The 24,752-nt window shown below is 38.6% G+C and overlaps 2 protein-coding genes across 2 annotated transcripts in view; both read left to right on the plus strand.

Moving 5' to 3' along the window:
- The window catches only part of LOC137287229 (membrane-bound transcription factor site-2 protease-like), an 18,450-nt gene extending 5,425 nt beyond the window's left edge, over nt 1-13,025 (plus strand). Inside the window, exons 5-9 of the mRNA XM_067819420.1 lie at nt 2,201-2,381; nt 3,664-3,758; nt 7,138-7,333; nt 7,781-7,856; nt 8,254-13,025. Coding sequence (XP_067675521.1) covers nt 2,201-2,381; nt 3,664-3,758; nt 7,138-7,333; nt 7,781-7,856; nt 8,254-8,473 — 768 coding nt within the window. The 3' untranslated portion in view covers nt 8,474-13,025. The remainder of the gene's footprint in view (nt 1-2,200; nt 2,382-3,663; nt 3,759-7,137; nt 7,334-7,780; nt 7,857-8,253) is intronic.
- Nucleotides 13,026-21,338: 8,313 nt separating this feature from the next.
- On the plus strand, nt 21,339-22,552 carry LOC137287704 (beta-1,3-galactosyltransferase 4-like). Its single transcript, XM_067820093.1, has 2 exons — nt 21,339-21,878; nt 22,517-22,552. Exons 1-2 carry the CDS (start codon nt 21,339-21,341, stop codon nt 22,550-22,552), a joined length of 576 nt encoding a protein of 191 aa, XP_067676194.1.
- The last annotated feature ends 2,200 nt before the right edge of the window (nt 22,553-24,752 follow it).

A 24,752-nucleotide genomic window follows, 5' to 3' on the forward strand; every position in this document is an offset into this window, starting at 1 on the left:
AGTTTCGATCCTTGCCACCTTGACTGCAATTGTTTGGCTTGAATGCAGTGGTACTATTGGCTTTTATGAGTCCTACCTTAAAGGTCACATGCAACCAAAAAATCAAACATAATTAAAACACATGTATCACTTATTCATGACATACAATATACATTGCTGCTTTTAAAAAAAGAAATAAACAAATTATAAGCGTACAATCGCGATTCAAAAGTGCCTTATTTTGTACTTGGGCTTACTTCCCCCGAAACGAAGCCCTCGGGAGACCGAACCCAGTCATAGCTGGTGGATATGCACTCAAGTGTAACGACGGCTTCCGATTGGCTGTTTCATTTGCTGATATGCTAAGGGTTCATTGTGTGTACAGAAAGATGATCTGTTTGATGGGCATTTTAGAAGCATAGCCGGTCACAAGAAAGTAAGATTCTGTATGGATAACAACTTCTTTTTGTGTACTTGATGCGTCGTTTCAGTATGGATTCATATACTATTGTCAAACAAAATCATATACCCTAAAAGAAGCCGTTATCCATGAAGAATGTAGAGATGTTGGGTTTGGAAAATACATGTTCTCCGAATTTGCGCTCGATCCAATCAAAAATCATTTCAGTAGAGATGATAAACTACTGGAATCTGTCATTCGTCCAAGTACAAAGCAGGACTTGAAACTGACAAGAGTTTGCACCAGTTTCCGTCAGATCCAGTCATCCGAAAAAAATGAAAGTAGTATGTTTGCAACCCACAGACATAAAAACATGACGTGTGTCACACGTGCCTAATTACATAATGTGGCAGACACGGGACTCGGGTGCACGAGTCATAAATCAACTTATTTTCTTTATGTCGTATAGTCTGATAGGTGTTATGTTCAAATTGCACGTGGTCAATGATCGAAGCTGTGTATTGCATGTTGTCTTTAGCAGACAGGCAGGTAGACATATAGGTGTGAATAAACCAGACACTGAGCTTTCTCTGTGACAGAGACTGCTTACCACAATCAACAAGTCTTTTTACGTAACGAGTAGATTATTTGCTTGTTTGTGTACACAACCAAGATTAGACTACTGCTCACAACCTCAGACGCTGGGCATACATACTGTTTCCAGCTCCGCGAACCTATTAACTGCGCATGCGTCACGGGCGCAGCGCAGCACATCTGTTGGAACCAGTTTTCCCCCCAGCGCTGGGGGGAATTTAGTGAAACGTTTGAACTCCGATTTCGCGGGCTTTTTTTTCATCGCGTTTTTTTCAACTTTATAGGCTGAATTGGCATTTTTTATGATTTGTTTCGGTAAATGCATACCGAAAGGTACAAGAATCTGCAAAGTTGTGTTTTACGTTGCATGTGACCTTTAAGCAGTGTTAATATTGAACAAACTTAAAACGAAATGGCGGATGACAGATAACAGACCTTTTTGTGACCTTTCACATGTATATTTTAGTTGAAATGCTTTGTAACAAAATCAAAGGGACTGTATTGCACTGGTATATGCCTCATTTTCATCAGTCAGATGCCACCTTTCTTCCCACTTGCATTTACTTCAAGCGAAATAGTGGAACACAGTCAAAGTTGTCAAGATGATAAATAATCAATAATCTCCTGAAAGAGGTCTTGTCTGCCTTGTTTTGGGGATACTGATGTAAGATATGCTGATTTGAGTGCTTGACCTAGAAATTAGACGCTTCGTTGATGATTTGCCAAGTGAGAAGTTCAACTCAGGAAGAGTTTGCAAAAGTTAAAGGTACTGATGGGAAGACTATCAGTATGATTTTAATTTCCACACGCATTGCACTAACTTATGTTTATGGTAATGGTCTGGTTCTAAATTAAGTTCAGAATACTGTTTTTGTTGGTAATCCATAAATGTGTCACTTTTCAACAGTGATTTTAATTATGTTGATTTTTTCCACACTTTAAGTTATACCCATGTTTTTCATAAGAGGCGACTAACAGGATTGGGTCGTCAGACTCACTGACCTGGATGACATGTCATCGGTTCCCCATTGCGCAGATTGATGCTCATGCATTTGGTCTCTGGATTGATATTTACAGACTGTCGCCATATTGCTGGAATATTGCTGAGTGTGGCATAAAACTAAACTCACTCTCTCATTAATGAAAGCCACCACTATCAGATTTTCATGCAACAGGTACTGTTTGGGATTACAGAATGACTAATGAAACTGCATGTTATGTTTGCAGAATTCAGCTGTATCTGGACCTCGAGGTCTCCTGCTAGGCGAGCCAATCACACGGATCAGTGACTGCATGGTGACTGACCTCGACACTTGGCACGACTGTATCGTAGCAAGCATGAAGCAACAATCTCTTGGGCACTGCATGCCGGTGCAACTTATTCGAGATCTGGATACTTCACCTAAAAGTAGGCTTCTTTTTCATCTGTTCAAAAATACTGTATATCTCATGTTTCTTTCATTTCTTACTCTTATTATACCATTTTCAAGCTGTTTCTCTTAAACAGCTTATTTTTTAATAAACAGGCATTTATTTAATTGTTTTACTCATTTTCCAACTAAACAGCGTAGTGATAATTTCACATTTTATGAACTAGTTTCAAAATAACGTTTTTTTCTAAAACAACAACTTTTTCAAAATTTGTTTGATTCGCACTTATGGCCCTGTTTACGGAATTTCAGTAATTCACTATGTATAATTGAGTTACTGACCAATGATTTTGGGTTTGAATCCTGATATAAATAATCATAATACTCATGCTTGGTCATTTTCCCCAAAGTGGTAGACTGGTGGTTTAAGCATTCGCTGATCACACCTAAGACCCGAGTTCTGTTCCCATTGTGGGTACAATGTATGAAGCTCATTTCTGGTGTCCTCTTCTTTGATATTTGGATGAATATTGCCGAGAGAAGTGTAAAACAACACTCACTTAAAATGGCACATGCCCAACATGTTCATGAAAATGGACTTTCCTCCCATATTGGACCAACCCATGAAGATATGGGTTACAAATGATCATCTCAGACCATGCTTGTCTTAAGAGGCGAGTAACGGGATTGGGTTTATCAGGGCTTGCTGACTTTGTTGACATGTCAGTGTATCCCAATAATGTAGAATGATGCTTAAGCTGTTGATCACTGGATTGTCTGGTCCAGACACTGTCACCCTTCCATACTACTCATGGTGTAGACCTGTGAAGGTCCGGGATAGAATAGGCCTTCAGCAACCCATGTGTGCCACAAAAGGCGACTATGCTTGTTGTAAGAGAAGACTAACAGGATTGTGTGGTCAGGCTTGGTTGACATGTCATCTGTTCCCATCTGTTCCCAGATCGCTGCTCATGCTGTTGATCACTGGATTATCTGGTTCAGACACAATTATTTACAGACAGCCGCCATATAGCTGGAATATTGCTGAGAGCGACGTAAAACCAAACTAAACTCACTCACTCAGGGTGTATGTTTAAAGTTTCAAATCGCTATCATAAGAATCATTTTGCTGCTTCTGATCATTATGTTTTAATGAAATTCCAAATGCACAATCATAGGTATATGTTCATGGTTTCTGAGCATTTTCGAAAACAGTCTTTGACAGGTGAAGTGCACCATTTGCAATATATGACAGGACAGGTAATTGCCTCTTTTTGTGATGGTGATTGTTATTACTCATGGTCATGATAAACACTGCAGATTACAGTCACACACCTGACACTCTGGACTGTTGTAACGAGACGAGCAGTACACATCTGTGTTTTTTATACCACACCAAGTCGAGGGCAGACACAGTGAGTACACTCTTAATTACGTTTTTGAGTACACAGTTGAGTATGATTCAAAATGGAAAATACCCGCATAGATCTGGGGTAGAACTGATCCTCAGTAATTCATGCTTGTTTTAATAGCAGGGTATAAAACTCCTAAAAAAGCTTGCTGGCTTGGCTGACACATGTCATTGTATCCCAGTTGTATAGATTGTTGTTGCAGCAGGGTACCATGTAAAACTAAATTCACTCATTCATTTAAAATAGAAAACAGTAAAACAGCCAAGTACAACTAAACAGAAACAAAGAACAGCTGTGAAAGAAGAAAGCTGCAATTTGTCAGGATCTGTACCAAAACATGATATGCTTGACAAATGTACAATGCCAAAAGATTACTTACTTGACAAATGTAAAAGGGTGTATGCCAGAACATGACTTGCTTGACAAATGTTCAAGAATGTAAGGCAAAACATGATTTGCTTGACAAATGTTCAAGATTGTAAGGCAAAACTTGACTTGCTTGACAAATGTACAAATGTCTATACAAAAGCAAGACATGCTTGACTGTTGTAAGGATCTAAAATGTAACGTCAAGATAGGGTAAAAAAAGTGTGTAAAGTGTGTTGTCTTTTTTGTTTCTGGCAGCTTCTTAATGCCAATGAAACCGGTTACTTGTAAGACTGAAAAGTCAAGTGTTTAATTTCTTTTAAGTAGTATGTAAACTGTGATAACAGTTTTAAGTGACAAAACATCATAAACCACAGGTGCATGTGTCCAATACGTTTATTAGTTATCTCCCTTAGTGTGTTACATAAACTGATGAATAATCATTTCCTTCTATTTTTGTTCCTTCATTGTTTGAAGATATTAGACATCAGTATGTTCTAAAAAACAATTCCCATGCTAGCAGCATGTTTTTAGATGTGACATCCATGGTTTATGTAGACCCACAGTTTTAGGACCCGTGAAAATTTGGGTTTGAATTTGACTTCAGTAGCGCTTGATGTAAGAGGCAACTAATGAGCTGGAGTGGTCAGACTTCATGGCTTGGTTGACACGTCATCATAGCTCAGTTGCATAGATCAGCGCTCTTGCTGTTGATCACTGGATTGTCTGGTCCAGACTCAGTTATTTACAGGCTGCCTCCATACAGCCCGAATAATGTTGAGTGTGGCTTTTAACAACCAACCACTCACAGACATAATCTGCTTATGTTCCAGTTGAGTGAAGTTCAAGCGGTAGTGTATATTGAGGGCATTATGTATATTGAGGGCATTATGTATATTGAGGGCATTATGTATATTGAGGGCATTATTAAACAGCAAATGCTTTTTATGCGTGGATAAGGTATAAGCTCACCTGGTGGACTGAATGTTTGTTTTTTGTTAGGCGTTCAGCACCATCCATTTGTTAGAGAGACAGATTGGTGAAGCAGAATCAGAGGAGGTTTTTCCAGAGAGACGTTTCTTGAGGATTATTGGAAATAGAAAGCAGTCTTATCAAACAACAAACAATACACACTGATGTAATACAGCTAGAATATTCCTGAGGCCTCCTTTTCTTTTTGATTTCGCTTATAGTTTATCATTCGTAAATGTTTGTAACATGAAACATCATGAAAGAATTTGAAATGATCTCATAAAGAGAATTGTTAGGCATGTAAGGGAAAATATATTGAAAATCTTTTTGAATGGTTACCCCCCATTCCAAATAAATGTGCTTTAAATTTTTTTCAATTGCTAACAAGGAGTGGTGCTTGAGAGGAACATAGTAAATATATATGTATATTTTTTTCTATTCTGCCATGTGCAGTACAAAGTATTTCTTTACAGAATGCTATTTTATCCCTTGTCACAAAGCTTTGGTTTGTAGTTAGATTGATCTCTACAAGTCAGACCAGGTGAGCTATGTCTTCGTGGCTGCAAATATTTCTACCTTATGTAATCCTAGTATATACTGGATTTGAGAGAATATTATCTGGTGTGTTTTACTATGACATGCAGCGAGCATAATGCATAAGTTAATATTCTTTATGTATGATTTTTACAATATGGAAACACAATGATAATATTCTCTTCACATGGGAGCCAGGGGTATTTCACTGGTTTAAGCCAAAGACCTGGGTCAAGATTTTCAAAGCTCTCTTAGCGCTAAGATAGTTGTAAGGTGATGTTAATGATGGCACTTACGACAATCTTAGCGCTAAGAGAGCTTTGAAAATCTAGTCCCAGTGTTCAATTCCTGACATTGGTACATTGTGTGAAGCCCATTTATGGGTTACTCTGATATTGCCGGAATAACCCAAATTGTTTACTCACTCACTCTTTTTTTTACATGATGTCATCATTAAAATTTGTATCCCAATAGTGTAGGTAGATGCTCATGGTGTTGATCACTGGATTGTGTAGTCCAAACTCCATTACTTACAGACCACCACCGTAGAGCTGGAGCATTTGGTTGAGTGCAGCATAAAACTAAATTCACTCACATTCTGAAAATAATAGAATTTTCACGTATGTTCTTTGTATAAAGCATCATCAGAAATGGCAAAGAAATGCACGAAATGGCTATTTAATAAATGGCCAGTGTATGTATTTATGTGTTACTGTTTGGGACAAACGTTTTGGTCCACTGTTTGTTTTGGAAGCATTTGAACACAGGAAACTTCTTTGTATTTGTTTCTTGTGGCATTAAGATTCTATCAAAGGTATCACGTAAATATTTATTATACTTCATTTACACATTTTCATATAATGAATATGTTAAACCTATGTGATAAATTTAATATCGCCACTCAATAGATGTTCAGATCAGGTTAATCATTTGTAGGCTTTATGCAAGTCAATGAGCTTTTCATGAACTTTTGCTCAATACAAAATAGACTGCATTTTACATAATTATTTTGAAGATATGCTGTTTTCATTGCCTAAAATGTGTTATTTTAATCTCTTTCCTTCAAATATTTTCAGATACAGATGCACCAAGACAAATTATGTGATCGTGACTATTTCACATATATTAGCCATTGTGTCTGTGATATGATGAAGCTTTTTCTTTGTATACAGCTTGATTTTCTGTTCAGCATTCAGAGAAAGCTTGTTGGTTTGACCATTGTCTGCATGGTAGTTGTTAGGGGGTAAATTTAGTTTTATGCTGCTTTTAGCAACATTCCAGCATATCATGGGGGACACCAGTCATGGGTTTCTCACAAAGTATCCAAATAGGGAATCAAACAGCGACAGCTTTAACCATTACAGTATTGCTACAAGTAGCATAAAGTTAAACTCACTCACTTACTCCCACTGATGATGACTGTAGTGTATGCAGATCTGTGACGTAATGAAGCTGGTGAAGTGGAGAAGTGATGTGCTTTATCTTAGATATTGCATAAACCGTGTTTCAGAAGTATGCTTGCCTTCCGGCTCGGACAACGACTGACCGTCCAATCTGTCGTCTGCAGAGTGACTGCTACACTCCCAAAGTAGAGATGGCCTGTGTATATCCAGCTGTTGACAATGAAACAAAACTTTTACGGATATATCATGGTCGGAGACCACCATTATTATTTCTGGGACACCCAGTTGACTTATTTTACTCAGGTGAGTTACATGAGAGGGAGATGTATTTCAGTTTGTTTGTGACATATGAAGGTTAATAGGCCTTCAGCAACCCATGTTTGTCACAAATGCCGACTCCGCTTGTCGTAAGAGGCGGGAGGTCAGAGGTCAGACTCGCTGACTTGGTTTACACGTCATCGGTTCCCAATTGCACAGTTTGATGCTCATGCTGTTGATCACTAAAATATAATTGATCCATCTTATTGACGTTGTTACATTGTGTCTTATTAAAAGCATCATATTTGTTTAAAAACATTTCAATATTTATTTTAAAAGCATTTAACATCTAGTTTAAAAACATTTCAATATTTATTTTCAAAAGCATGTTGATATGTATTTAAAACATGTATTATTTAATTTAAATAGATTGTGATGTGTATTTAATTGATTTTATATATATATATATTAAAACATTTTATTTATTTTCAGTGTCTGTGAGCAATTATGTGCCAAACAGTTCAATCATCCCACTTAATCTTCCATATGTCATAGAAACATTTTGCAAGTATCCTTTTTACAGAAACATCCTTGTGATAACAGATTGGTACAGTGGTTGAAGCCCGTTTTGGCATGCCCCGCTGTGAAATAGCTGTAATATTGCTAAAAGTGGATTTAAACTAAACTCACTCACTGTAAAGAGCCTCACAGAATTGGTATGATGTCCTGATAATGATCCGCGTTTCACTGAGTAAGTTATGTTTATTAGTTTTCAAGCTAGACCGCAATTCATTGGTCTGCTTTTGAGCCAAACGGACTATAAAACTAAACTTACTTACTCACTCACCCATGAATTTCCTCATTTTGCAACTCAAACTTGCACATGTGAGATATTGTTCATTTACAGAGGATCGATGTTGTTGCCATCCTGTGATAACTGATAATCAAACCTTAACTTCTGTCAGATACTTGATGTCTTTGTCAGGGGCATTGGTGATCCTCAACGTGGTTCCCTGCTATGCTCTAGATGGGCAGTGGATCTGCAAGGCATTCATAGAACTCAGTCTTCGGTCGACCATCCCAGACAGTGATATAAGGAGTCTTATATACAGCCTGTGTATACTGTATGGAACTGTGCTGTTACTGCTCAATGTTATAGTGGCCATGTGGACGCTGTTCTTATAGCATTAGTGAGGGGTACGGTGATGTATCCCTAGTGCCTTGAATGCTGCCTTGGATACACCTCAACGTCAGCTGAACATCACCTCAACATCATCTTAACATCACCTTGACATCACCTTGACATCACATATCCTTCATAATATCAACATTGGATCCCTTCACCATCAGCAGAACATCACCTCGACATAAGCTGAACATCACCTTTACATCATCTAAACATCACCTCAACATACACATAACATCACATATCCTTCATAGTATCAACATTGGATGCCTTCACCATCAGGCGAACATCACCTCATTAGCAGAACATGTCCTTTACATCACTTAAACATCACCTCAACATCACATATCCTGCGTAACATCAGCATTGCGTCTCGTAAATATCAGTATTCCCTTAGTGACATCTTTACAATCAGTTTACGAAATCACTTCATCATCACAAGACTAAGGCTCAGTCTCAGAGACCTGTGAAGGTCCCGGGGTAGAATAGGCCTTCAGCAACACATGCTTGCCATAAAATGCGACTCAGCTTGTCGTAAGAGGCAACTAACGGGATTGGGTGGTCAGACTCGCTGACTTGGTTGATGCATGTCATCGGTTCCCAATTGCGCAGATCGATGCTCATGTTGTTGATCACTGGATTGTCTGGTCAAGACTGGATTATTTACAGACCGCCGCCATATAGCTGGAATATTGCAGAGTGCGGCGTGAAACTAAACACACTCACTCACTCACTCACTTAGTCTCAGAGTATATATGATTTTGATTGTAACAAACAAATCCATTTTAATTGAAAAGGAGCCCCAGGGAGACCAGAGATTCAAAATCTGAGGAAATCTAGACTTGCTTCATTTAAGGCTTCAGCACTGCAGAGGAGGCTTGGCAGTAGGCAAAATAATGTGGTTCAGGGACTTTGCGACAGACTACGTCATCACCTGAACATCACCTACTCACCTCAATGTTAAGTTGACAATAACATCTCTTTAATAGCAATTCCCTCTCAACAGTACCAGAACAGAGCATCAACGCCATCTCTCGATATCTCCAGGGTATACCCTCTGATAAATCTTTACTCTACTCTGGACACATCTACAGGCCGATTTGAGAATTTTATTACCTCCCTTGGCTGGCTTTTCATCCAATCGGGTGTTTACGCTGGGAAGTTGGGTGTACCAATTGCAACTCAGTTTTGTTATTTAAATTGTGTAACCAAGTAACCTTGGCAACACAAATGATTCAGAGGTACTCTGAAAGCAGTAGGATGAGTTCATGCATGTTTCGTAAAGTTTCCAGACCTGTCAATTTGTCTGTATGATTTCCCCCAAGTCTGAGTCACACTGCGAACAAACCCTTACCACAGCTGTAACTGCTATCCTTGTTGACACTGGTATGCTTGGTTGTAACCGTGGCTTATCTGATTGGCTACTCTGAGAATGCGGAGCCTGCAAAGGGAGGTAATACAGTTATCTAGCTGCTTCTGTAATAATGCGGAGCCAGCAAAGGGAGGTAATACAGTTGTCGTGCTGAGCCGTAAGTGCATTCAGGGTATGGTGGAGATTTTCTGGAACAGATACCCTGGAGATATTGTTTGAGGATGCAGCGTCAATTGAACATCCTTTGAGCATTACCTAAACATCATATCAGAAATCAAATGTACATCACCAGAACACCACATAGCGTGAACATAGCATCACTTCAACACAGGTGTCCCTTCAGTTTAATCTCAACAATCAGTTTAACATCACCTCATCATGACCTGAACATCACCAAAACCATCATCACATCAACTGGACTAACATTCTCTTATCTGTGTGCCTTGACATCAGCATAACTTCTCCTTAACATCATTGATTGCTGAACAGCACCATAACATTACGTCCACCTTGATAGCAACTCGGCTTGAACTGATTATCGGTTGAACATCATTTGGCATCTAGACTTACTATGATCAGCTCAGCATCACTTCAACATCACCTTAACTAAGAATAGAATAGGTTTTCAGCAACCCATGATTGTCATAAAAGGCGACTGTGCTTGTTGTACTTGGCGACTAATGGGATCGGGTGGTCACTTGCTGACTTGGTCAACACAGGTCATGGGTTCCCAATTGTGCAGATCCAGACTTGATTATTTACAGACCGGCGCCATATAGGTGAAATATTGCTGCTCACTCACTCACTCACTCACTCATTCAATCACTCAAACTCGCCATTTCACAACTTATATCATATTGCATATTTTTTTATGTGATAGCACAGGATTTGGTGGATATCTTTTATATTGCCAAAGGTCCTGTTCATCGTTTATTTCAGAATTGATTCATGTAGTTTTATGTTGGATGGATGTATGCAACAATAGATGAACTTTGATAAAGATTTGTCTACAGCGCAAGGTTTATGAGATGTCACTGATGTTCTTTCCATTTTGTCTCCACTGAATTTTGTTACATCCAATTTGATTGTGGACCAGTTCTAATTTCAGTCATTCCTGACATCAATTGTACAGCAAAAACTTCTACTCCAGACTTCACCATTCCATTCAAGTTACCTGGTAACATGTATGGATATACAAGTCATGGGTATGAAAAAAAATATCAATTTTATTTGGTTGCATATGGACGTAAGTTGAAAATAGAAATAGTTCTCAGTTCTCAGTTGCCAATTGTCGGTGCCAGTCTACCTTTTGCATCAATGCAAGGTCAAATCATTTCATGCAGCCAAGGATGTTTAGGATTAAATACGCAATAGCTGTCCACTACTGTCTAATTTGAGTTGAAAATACATCTCACAAGCACAAACAATGATTATTTTTAGATCAACACCTTGATGCAATAGCTAACCGGATTAGAATTTGTCTTCAGCAACCTATGCTTGTTGTAAGAGGCAAATAATGGGATTGGGTGGTCAGACTTGTTGACATGGTTGACAGGTAAAATTCCAATTGTGTAGAACGATGCTCATGCTGTTGTTCACTGGGTCATCTGATCCAGACTAGATTATTTACAGACCACCACTCTATAGCTGCTTCGTCAAAGAAACAATCAGCCAACCTTGATGTTTAGTGTGATGACAACCCCCAATCATCATTTCATGTTTTTGGATTGCTGTGTTATTTCTCCCTATGGTGAGACAGGTCACACTGGCATTGTAAAATACTCACATGATGGCTAGTGTTCAAGGTAAAGGTGCCTTTAAGAAGTCGGTGACATGTTTTATGATTGTTCTTGTGATAATGGGGAAAGCAATATATATTCTTAAGTGTCTCAAAAGCCAAACAGAAGGATATAGATATTTAGCAAGGTGCTGACATTTTGCGTGCTACACAGTCATTTATTGGTATGACTTGTACTAATTTATTTTATTTTGATTTTTCTGTTCTCTTTGACTGTGTACGATAAATTGTATCAATTTTAAAAGAAGACTTTCTGTTTTTTCGCATTGCAAAGTTCTGATGTGTATACCAAACACTGACTGCCAATTGGTGGAATTGGAACATCAGAAAGGACTGGTTGATAATCTGTCAAAATGGCAATAATTGTTTCACTGAACATTTTCTCAGTGTCCATATGTTTATGGAGTTTCCTTGTTATCATGCTGCATGCAGTACAATCAAAAGAAAATATTCTATGTCATTGTTTGGTATCAGTGATGCCCCCTGGTACAAGAAATTCATAGTTTCTGTTTCTGGCACTAGTTGAAATTCCATTTTGTGCTAGTTTTCTTTCAACCCTGTATGAATTTGAACACAGATTTGTCTGACATTTGTTTTTTCAATCCAGTGATAAGTGTCCTGATGCCAAATACGCTTTTTCAAACTAAATATTTTGTTTTCAATTTTAAGGTAAAATAAATATGGAAGGACTAATTAAATGTTGCAGGGAAATACAAGACGAAGGTATTAGATTGCAGCAGTGAGGTCATATTTGGAGCACCCATTCATGAAAAATGACCTTTGTGCCAACATAATCCCCAAACTTAAACACAGTCCTACATGGACGACGGGGTAGCCTGGTGGTTAAATTGCTCACCTGTCACACTGAGGACCCCATGTACAATTTCCCAACATGTGTACAATTTGTGGAGCCTATTTCTAGTGCACCTCACCTAAAAGCGGGGTAAAACTTAACTCACTCAACATCCTAACTATTGTGGGACAGCTAAGGTTGGCTTATGTAACTGGCACCAGTTGAACTCCCAACAGTCCTATTTACTCTATACTGTATTTTAGACTTAAGGCAGTTTTGAATCAAAGATCAGATAGCATCTCTAAGTATAAGATACATATATTGTTCATAGTGAGTCTGTGCTACATGGATTCCAGTGAATGATTAGTATTGTAAGGTTGTCTGATGCACGAAATGGATCGATTCACAGTTGCTTAATTTTTCAGAATGACAGTTGTTTTTGGGTGTTTGTTCATGATTGTTGATAGAGGCAAATGTATGTACTTCATCTTCATATGTTCAAATGTATATTGTTTATTTACCTATCTACTATACATAACAAAATGTAATATATTATATGTGATGATATGAAATATCTTTGAAATGAGATTTTTGTGTTTTTTTTTCTTGAGACCAGCGTCATTTTAAACAGTGTATACTGAACCGCTAAATAAAAGCAACACTTTTTTGACTAACATGAATGCTTACTTCCATGAAATTCCATTTTTTCTAAACTTTCTCTTTCTTTTGCTGGTGTTTCGGAAGTAGTCTAAGGCGGAGTTGTTAACTAGCTATTTGGTTCATGCAGTGAAGCAATACATATGCTAAGTGAAGCAGTCTTTATATGTCTAGGCGACAATGCTTGTAAGTGGCGAAAAACGTGATCGGGTGGTCAGGCTCGCTGACTTTGTTGACACGTCATCGGTTACCAATTGCGCAGATCGATGCTCATGTTGTTGGTCAGTGGATGGTCTGGTTCAGACTCAATTATTTACAGACCACCACCATATGGCTGGAATATTGCTGAGTGCGGCGTAAAACTAAACTCACTAACTCTGTGAATGTCTGGTCCAGACTGTCAAGTGATTTACTACTAGACACATATTAGATGATCCTGCGCATTAAACGCATTTGTGACAAGAGAGGCGGTACAACGAATTGGGTGAGTACACTTGGCTGCTACAGGAAGCGTGACGATTATGCACGTGCAATACATGCTAACCGTGACATGAAATCAACACCGCTACTGATTAACACCTGTCTCGCTACTGTGTAACACCTGTCTCGCTACTGTTTTACACCTGTCTCAATACTGTAATTTTGTTTAAAAAAACCAGGAAAACGTCATTTGCTTCATGAAATGGATCGGTGGTCCTAAACATATTTGCTCAGTATATTGTGTTGATTCAATTCGTTGGGATTGTACCTGTTCCCAAATCGAGTGTGCTATAACAATTCATGCGTGAAACGCACGGGGGGAAATGAACTTCTTGATATTTATCAGACAACCTGTCTCCCTCTTGTTTCAAGTGGATCGTTCTGTGGGGCTTTCCCAAGTATGCAAATTGGGCTCATTTGTCAGGTCGTGAATCATCTTATAATAATTTATTCCTGAGTGAAAATATGTTCGCTTTATATACTGGAAACCGTTTGAAAACGTTTGGATGAAAATGTAATTAAATGGTCTCATATCAGAGACGAAAAATTGTGATATGACGCTGTCATCTCAAGCTGTATTTAGTATTTCACACCAGTATAACTATGACAAAAACAATAATTTACTCTAGAATATTCATGTCGATTTTACATCTTTGAACACTGTAGGCCAACAAAGACATTATCGAATCTTTCCAGGAATACTGCGGACGTCTATATATTAGCTTCAACAATGGAACATTGATCCTAACACCTGGATATATTGTAAAATATTGACTACGAATGTTTCAAGATGGCACAAAGTCCTATTGATTCGTCAGTTGCACTTACTCCTCAGTTGGTCGCTCTTGCCATACCGCGAGAACATCACAAGGAATACAGGTAAGGCAGTGATGATGAGGAGTTGTTTCACTAGATGCTTATGTGCACTTTGAGACGTTTTATAATTATGAAATGTATGTCATACGTCCAACACACATCTTATAATGATGTCTGGTGATGTGGCACGTATATTAAAAAGGCGGCTGTGTGAAATATCACGCGTTTCAATATTGACGATAACCGTTTAAGGTTACTTGACCCATTATTTCATTTGTATCATTGGTCGTTTTCATTTCTGTGTTTGTTTTTATTCATTCCTTTTTAAGTTACATATCCTTTCATTTCAAAACTACAATACATACATGTGTTATTACTTGTTGATTCAATGTGGAAAGAAATCCCGAAACAGAGGCTAGTATTTCGATGGACGCGTTGACTAAAAACCCCAACGAACTGCGCGTAATTACTGATAGTTATGTATTATGAGATGGTAATATCCCAGAGTAAAGAAAACCCAAACGAAATGCGCGAAATACTGACACATTATCCAGTATGAAATGACAATATCCCATGGTGACAAGGCCAACGAACCACACATAGGTACAGGACACATTAACCATCGGAAATAATAGCATGCAGAGGTCTAACAAAGCAACGAAGTACACGTAAGTACGGATATCTATCCATTTGAAATAATAGTATCTCAGGGTGAAACAAGAGTCATCAGATGATGACATATCCCCTGGCCCCCACATATTTGAAAGAACATATCATCTGACAGTTACTCGATGTTTTCTTAGATTATGTTTGAATGTTTCCATGGAAGGCATGAAAAATATAAATGCCATATATCTGTAAACAGCAAAAGGCACCACTTCAAGATCTGTCTCATATCTGCCAAGATCTGTTGAAAGATATCAAATGGTTTTCACGTTGTGCTCTGGAAACAAAACCTATCCCTCTATTTTGAGACTAAGTCAGAATTGTTTCCATGGAAACCAGGAAAAATAGAAATGCCAAGACATTGTAAATAGCAAAAGGCACCACTTTGTGGTCGGCCTCAAATATCTGCCAAGTTTTGCTGTAAGATACTGAATAGTTTTCGAAGCCCATCCCTCCATTTTGAGACTAAGTCAAAATCGTTTCCATGGAAACCCAGAAAATTATAAATCACGAAAATCTGTAAATAGCAAAAGGCACCACTTAAGGGTCTTCCCTACATATCAACCAAGTTTTGCAGAAAGATATCTAGAAGTTTTTGAGTTGTGCTCCGGAAACGAAGCCCATCCCTCCATTTTGAGACAAGTCCGAAACGTTTCCGTGGAAACCCAGAAAATTATAAATCGCAAACACCTGTAAATAGCAAAAGACACCACGTTAGGGTCTGCCACATATACCTACCAAGTTTTGCTGACAGATATTAGGAACTTTTTGAGATGTGCTCCGGAAACGAAACACACCTCTCACTTTTGAGACAAAGTCTGAATCGTTTCCATGGAAACTGAGAAACTAAGAAATCACAAAAACCTGTAAATAGCAAAAACAGTCCGAAACGTTTCCATTCAAACCGGGAAAATATTGTAACACAAAAGCCTGTAAGTACCAAAAGGCACCGCGTTAGGTTCTGACTGATGTATGTAACAAGTTTTGCAGAAAATTATTGAACGGTTTTTGAGTTCTGCTCCGGAAATGAAGTCCATGCCTCCATTTTCAGAAACAGTCCGAAACGTTTCCACTGAAACGAGAAAATATTGTAACACAAAAGCCTGTAAGTACCAAAAGGCACCGCGTTAGGTTCTGACTGATGTATGTAACAAGTTTTGCTGAAAAATATTGAACGGTTTTTGAGTTCTGCTTCGGAAACGGAGCCCATCCCTCCATTTTGAGACGAAGTCTGAGACATTTCCATGGAAACTTAGAAGATAATAAATCATGAACACCTGTAAAGAGAAAAAGGCACCACTTTAGGGTCTGCCACACATATCTACCAAGTTTTGCTGAGAGATATTAAGAAGTTTTTATGTAAAAAAAACCTGTACATAGCAAAAGGCACCACTTTAGGTTCTCATTGATATATCTACCCAGTTTTGCAGAAAAATATTGAACGCTTCTTTAGTTCTGCTGCGGAAACGAAGCCCATCCTACTTTTAGAATAACACCAAAATGTTCCGTGGAAAAACAAACAAACAAACAAACAAAACCAACAAGAATCCCCCCCCCCCCCAAAAAAAAAGCAACAACAACAAAACAAAACAAAACAAAAAACAAACAAAACACACAAACAAACAGAAAAAAAAGTTACAAAAAAAAATAATAAATAAATAGAAATGCCAAAACTCTGTAAACAACAAAAGGCACAACTATAGGTCTAGATTACAATATCTATCAAGTTTGGTCTAAAAGCATTGAACGGTTTCTGAGTTATGTTAAGGAAACAAAATGATATTACGGATGGACGGACAGACAGACGAGGGGTCGACTATATCATTTACTCTGAAAATTGTTCTAAACCACTTTCGGTTCTTGATTACAAATACGAAATAATTACACAAGAACGCGTGTAATAAATAAAACTCACCATTCTTTCTCAAACACTAATTTTACGAAACATTTAAACTTAATGTATGGTATCTGACCTCACGTGAGCGATGTTTGTCGACTCCGTCATTTAGCCATGGCATTCAAACGTCACTTATCGTGGCTGTCGGCAGCTGTAGCGGTTAAAGCGGACACTTCAAGTCTTGCCTGAGAGGTGCGGAAAACCAGTGAAGATCCGGGATAGAATTGATCTTCAGCAACACTTGCTTGTCGTAAGAGGCAATTAACGGAATCTGTTGGTGATTTGGTTGACACATGTCATCGTATCCCAATTGCATGGATCAGTGTTCATGCTGTTTATCAGTGGATAGTCTGGTCCAGACTCGATTATTTACAGATCGCTGCCATATACCTGGAATATTGATGAGTGCGGTATTCTGTTGAGTAGGAAGAGAATTAGTATTCTGTATATTATATAGAGAAACAGTGAAGTATTTTGTACATTATATAGAAGAATAGTAAAGTATTTTGTAGATTATAAAGAGAAGTAGTTAAGCATTCCGTAGACTATGAAGAAATATAGTGAAGTATTTTGTGGATTATGTAGCGAAATAATGTAGCATTCTATAGATTATATCAAGGGATAGTAAAGGTATACTGTAGACCATGAAGAGAAATTGTGAAGAAGAATTCTGTAGCCGTTTCATAGATTTTAGAGAAAATCAGTGAAGTATTCTGTAGATTACAAAGAGAAACAGTGAAACATTCTGTAGACTGGAGAGAAATATAGTTAAGTATTCTATAGTTTATAAAGATAAATAGTGAAGCCTTCTATTGACTGTAAAGAGAAATCGTTCTATAGACATGGAAAAACGTATCGCAACGCCTATACCCATATATATTCATAACATACAAATATGTTTGTATGGCTGCATTGACTCTTCGCACCACACACTGATTTCACATTAGCACGTGCTAAAATCAATGACGAGCACCGCGTGCAATACGTGTTCCCGCCAATAAGCAAATACAAAGTTTCAGTAAACTGCTCCTATAGCTCGATAACTAGGAAAATCAATGTATTTCGTAGTTGATAAGCAAATATAGGGACTCCTTATCTGACATCTGCTCATAGATGCCAAGGTATTGCAATACGGAATGTCATCGAGAGCCATTGCAAGTGATGTTTGTTTTCTTCCATCGACTACCAGCCGACTGGTCAGAAACATCTTCAAAGTAAAGACACTAAAGACTGCCCGCGTTCAGGTCGTTTACGAGGCACACCTCCTAAAGACAATACACTTCTCATAAAAATCAGATTTCATCCGTCGATGTCAAGTAGCATGTTAAAAGGTTAAAGAGTGAGTTCCATATCGTCGTTTGTCCAACAGAACGATCCGAAATCGCCTGAACTCGACCGGGTATAGAGCCAGACAGCATCTGTTGTTATCCCCGAGGCACAAACGGCACGACTGGCCTGGTGTTACTGGCATTCTATGTCATGGCGAAGGGTCCTCTGATCGGATCTTGTCATGGTCAGATAAATCTGAATAGTCAACGGCAGATCATTAATATCCCAGACAGAGTCGTTGTTCCACATGTCGATGACCATCCTTTGACCACAAGGTCAGTCATGGACGGCAATGTTAGACCATATCGTGCACGTGCTCTTGATGGTTTCATACGTCAGGAGGTGATAGCAACTCTACTTTGGCATACCAGGTTCCAGGTCTCAGTCTGGATAAAACATGTTTGGAATTTCATGGGTCGCAGAATACGCCAGAGAGATTCTCCAGTATAAATTCTCGATGTACTGAAACAAGGTCACTGGACCCGTGAAGGTCCCGGGGTAGAATAGGCCTTCAGCAACCCATGCTTGCCATAAAATGCGACTATGCTTGTCGTAAGAGGCGACTAACGGGATCGTGTAGTCAGACTCGCTGACTTGGTTGACACATGTCATCGGTTCCCAATTGCGCAGATCGATGCTCATGTTGTTGGTCACTGGATTAGCTGGTCCAGACTCGATTATTTACAGACCGCCGCCATATAGCTGGAATAGTGCTGATGCAGCGTAAAGCTGAACTCACTCACACAAAGATCAGGGTTGTAATAGAAGTTGGCTGGGGTTAAACCATTTAAAGCTGATGTGATTTCTTGAAGATTGTATGCCAGTCCTGAAAATGGCAGTACTTGTTACGTCATAGTTATCACAATAAGTCACCTTTTGGGCCATGTTTTGCTTCTCAGATTAAACTACAAGTGTCCTTCTTTTTGTGATTAGATTTGCTATTTAATTATTTATCTATTTTTTCCGGACAGTAAATTAAATTGAGTTTTGGATATAGTGCTTTAGTTATAGTTATATAGTTATATAGTTATAGTAGTATAGTTATAGTAGTATAGTTATAGTTTGCTATAGTTGATGGTTATCATATCGACGTTGTTATCTTTTTTTTATCTTTTTTTAACCATTTTGTTGTTTTTTTCAGAAAGTCTACGCATTGTCATGTGAAGGTTGATTTTTCATGCTCACGTCTTTTATAAATCAGTTCAGAAAACGATACTGCACGTACATCAGTCATGAAACGTTTTCCCAAATGGCCTTGGCGCGTCTGAGACAAAGAACATGTGGCCCTGACGTTTTGAGATATTGTATGAAGCACGTACTCTACATGTACCCTCCAGCATGTTTGAGTATGATCGCGCGTGTGAACCAATGATTTAGGAATTTCCCTTGGATTCAGCGGGAACAAAATCGGTGTTCATTTGTGTTTAGTATGATACACAATGACCGAACTGGTAGTAAAATATTTGTCTTCTTGGCCGATCTCTTTATGTCAAGGTCACTATATGGTTGAAATAGTGCTGGTGTGACGTTAAATTTTAACTCACTCAGTAATTATGTTAATATTGGTGAAAAAATATAGTTCTTGGTGGTGATTTTATTTCTACTGATCTGCTAAACAGGAAAATTGGTACGTATCACCACTGAAATAATTTGCAAACCTACATATGATATTACCATTATCACATTTACAAACCTACATGTCATATCACCATTGGCACATTTACGGACTTATATGTCATACCACCACTGTCACATTTACAAAGCCACACGTCATAATTATAATCATTGACAAACATGTATATCATATCACCATTGCTACAACTTACGCGTCACACCACCATTGTCACATTTACAAGGTACATGTCATATCACCATTGTCACATTTACAATCCTACATGTGATACCGCCATTTTTTCATACCGCCATAGAATGTGATATAACACACTAGCTGATTAGGTTCTATTACTTTAAGACGCCTTAAAGTGCTCGCTCGTCACTCTGAAAACAAGGGTTGAATTCCCCACACAGGTGCTAAGTGTGAAGCCTGTTTCTGGAGTTGTATTGCTGGGACATTGCTAAAGCTGTTACCAAACTCACTCACTCTGGGCAGTGGGAAGCTTAATGGTGGACGCGTTGGCTCGTAATGCCGAATGCCCGGGTTCAGTTCTAGTGTGTGAAACCCATTTCTGGTTTTCCCGTAGTGATATTTCTAAAAGTGGCTAAACTAAAGTCATTCACTCTCACAATAGAACGTGGTCCTTTTTTCGTGATGAATAACTAAATGATGTTGTATTCATATATTTCAGCTAACAACTCCTACTGTTACGTCACTGTGTCAACCATCATCCGTTGTGGTCATGAAAAGCAAAATGCTCAGAACTCACCAGCTCGAAGCAGGGCCGACTTTGGGAGACGTGACTGTCAGATTGGAAGGAGCTACAGTCCTCGTGTGATATCCACCCCCTGTGTTATGTCCATCTTATGTGTTATGTCCGCCCCTCCGCACCATGTTTGATGACTACCTCATGTGTGATGTCCGCCCCCATATGTGATGTCCAGTCCGTGTGTGATCTCCACGCCATATAACATGTCCAACGGTATAATCTCTCAAACATGTTCAAGTCTTCTTACAGTTTGCGTGTTTATGGTACCTTTCTAAGGTCCTAACATATCCTGTGATCTGAGTTCATGAATATTACCATTCTTTAACATTAGCAAAGAATATGGATGCAAACATACTACCTCACTTTTTCAATGATCTTGAAATATTATTTCACAACTAAAACCTCTCCTAATCACTGTGGACATTGAAGAGATCAAAATAAATTAAAAGCATACAACGCTGTGCAATAAGTTATTTATATTAAGTGTAAAAAGTACACTTACGTGTTTTTAAGTACTTTGTATGCTCTAGTTGACGCTAAATGTAACCCGAGATTTTAAGTCATAGTTTGTGGTTGTCACAAAGCCAAAAACATTGTTGGACTCCATGCATATATTAAAACAGATTCGGACAAATACTTTCCCCATCCACAACTGTATTGTGTACGGTCACGATGGTTACATCGTTACGGTCAAAGGCTCTGAAAGCATTTTTATTGTTGGTGCTTACTCAAGCAGTGGCAGTGGTACTGTTCACATATCACACATTTGTTGACTGGTCCTTCTTGAAGAGCTTTAGAGAATTCCAATGGAACATGCCCCAAGATTTGGTAGAGACGTTCGGCAGCGTACCACAGCGACAAAGACACACCCAGACTCGATATGCCACAGATCTCAGCCCAGAGCTACTTCTAGAAAACAGGACCCTGTGTCCGTCTGACAGACAGCTGTCTATTTTATTCATGGTCCACTCTGGTTTGACGAACTGGAAACGACGGGATACCATGAGAAGGATACTCGCTCTCGGAAACAGTTCTTTGTTCACTAACTACTCGACACGTGTGCTCTTCTTACTGGGGAGAACCGCATATGCCCATGTGAAGGAAATGACAGTGATTCGAGACGAGTTTGCAAAGCATGGTGACATTCTACAGGGGAACTTTATAGACAGCTACAGAAACTTGACTTACAAAGGATCCATGGGAATCGAATGGGTGAGCCATCATTGTGCCAATGTGAAATATGTCATCAAACTTGACGATGATGTATATGTAGATTTATACAACGTCTTTCGTCGTATATACCACAGCTATTCAAACAAAACGCGCTTGGTATTGTGCAATGTGATGCCTATGAACAGTGTGCCCTTAAACCGGCGAGGACATTGGTCAGTGGAACAAAACATATTTCGTCATTACAACTCCTATCCATGGTCATTCTGTAGCGGTTTTGCTGTGGTGATGTCAGGAGCAATGATGCCATTATTACACAAGGCTGCTCGAATGGTTCCTTTTTTGTGGGTGGATGATGCTTTTCTGTTTGGGATACTCCGTAGTGGAATTGACCACTATTCTGAAGCGTTCATAAAATTCAACTATGCCCAGCTTCACAAGATGAAGTTTGTGCAATGTTTCAATCAATCATCGTGCGATTATGCTTTTGGGCTGGCCCCTCGTACAGTATCAGACAGTCTACACTACATGCGGTATATGAACCTGAACAGAGGGTCAAACCTCAAGCTGACTCGGGATCTAATTTGGTATGTGGAACGATTGAACTTAATGAAATGAGTTTGATTACAATATGTTTATCTGTGTGTATGAGAGTATTATTCTCTTTGTGATTGTGTCAGTTTTCCCGCTGCATCATTGCCTTGGTGCGCAAGTGAACATTATCATTTTATTACAGTTTGGTTTTCATGGTAAACTAACTCCGATATATGTGTTTCAACCTCGATCTGTGTCTACTATGACACAATTCATAGTTACAACAGAGTACATGTACATGAATGAATAAATGAATGAGTAATGAAGGAATTAACGTATGAACGAACGAATAAATAGTAATCAACAGATATTAATATCCTGAGCCTAAAATTGCCATTAGAAATCTATATTGATAGATGATCTCGAGAAGAGTAGAACCAAGTAGACGGGGAAGCTGTAGAATGTCTTCCATTATTGCTTTCCGTGCATGATGTTGTCATTGGTAGAATTCAAAAACTGAAACTTGAAGAGACAGAACTTGGAATAAATTCCATACTGTCATAACCAGTTGCCATTTAAAGTCTGGTTTCCATGCATGAAAAGTTCGCGACTGTTTTCAGTTACAAGACCGCACAAAACCTAACCATGATATGTAAACATCACAACATTAAGTTTTGATTGAAGAGCTTTGTGACATATTAAATTATGCTAGTATGTTAACTCGTCGAGAAATCTGCCGAAACCATTCATCCGCACGATTAACTTTTAGGTTGACTTTAAAACCTGAACACACGGATAGCATAGAAGAAAAGATACTTTTGAAACCATGAAGATCCGGGTTAGAATTGGTCTTCAGCAAACCATGCTTGTCATAAGAGGCTACTAACGGCACAAGACGGCCAGACTCACTGGCTTAGTTTACACATGTCATCATTTCCAAATTGCATAGATGCTCATGATGTTCATCACTGGATTATTTGGTCCAGATTCTTTTGAGCAGTTGAAAGTGAAGGTTGATTTATACCTCAAGGGACGGCGTTTTAGACGGAGTGAGTGAGTTACATTTTGCGGCCACATCGGCATTATTTAAGCCATATCTTGACCGTGGTAGTCATATATTAACAGCATATAATGTTCGAGACGAACGGATTGATAAAATAGATGTTTATTCCTTTGACAAAACCCATGATGGTGTTATCTGAACCTATGGTGGAGGATCTTAACAGATCATCCTGTAGCAGTTATTGGACGTAGGTCTCTCTCTACACAACGGTTTGCAACAAGGTCAGGTCTACAAGTCAAATTTGAAACAAACAACTAACATTACCGTGTCTCAGTTTCATGCCTAGTGCACTGTTGGAAATAAACTGGATAAGAACATCATATATCATCAAAAGTCCAAAACGTTTTATTGCGAGGTCAAGCCTACAGGGGTATATACCCGGACCGTCGACAACAACGAACAATCCGTCCAAATTACTTGTGGACAGTCCGGCGAAAGGGAGATGATGTTCCACATGAGTGGCTTGATGCCAAGTGTGCTCGAAATTGACAAACCAATTAAAACAGTATGATTTCAACAGTGTACTATATGTTTATTATACCCCCGCAAAGTAACGGGGGTGTGTAGCGTTTATTCTGACCGTATATATTCGCACAATATATGTGATGTAGAAATATATTATAATAACGAAAAAGGTAGTAACATTTGAGAATTGTGATGATAAAGTCCATTTCAGTAATCTGAATGTTCAGCCAAGATGACACGTGGCCTGTGTAGCTCAAATCAGTAAGTCTGTCGGCAAGAAGGTCGGTCTTCAACCAAACACGATGGACAGGTGGCATCTGTACATCTCCAGTATGTTTTCTGAGCTCTGTGTCTGTTGACTCTGTACTTGAATCCATTGTGGTAAAGATTCTGACCCCCATTAATGTTGTCAGTCAGTGTAACTCTCACCATAGCAATTGCCATTTTGACAGTGATAACAACATTTTCCTGATCTACTATATATACCCAAATGATACATGTTCTCCACAGGATTCCAATAACCCTGCTACTCCCAATTTCACAACACACATTTAGGGGATTTTTTTTTTGTTTTTTGGCATGTGAAACTCCAAAATGGTAATCCTTCAACTTGCATAATGTAAAATAATAATTAGTCTGCAACCTTAATTCTGTTACAAATTGTTAAAATGATTAACTTAATTCAATTACTCACACATTGTTAAATTTGTTAAAATAATACTTAATTCATTTCATCATGATACGCGTGTAACGTCTTTTTGCAACCTTATTTCTCTTACAAATTTTTGAAAAGGTTAACTTAATTCAGTTACTCATGACTGACTAAGTCACTAAGCAAACATTCTCCTTAACAC

Source organism: Haliotis asinina, chromosome 6 (assembly GCF_037392515.1).
Source record: "Haliotis asinina isolate JCU_RB_2024 chromosome 6, JCU_Hal_asi_v2, whole genome shotgun sequence".
NCBI lineage: Eukaryota > Metazoa > Mollusca > Gastropoda > Lepetellida > Haliotidae > Haliotis > Haliotis asinina.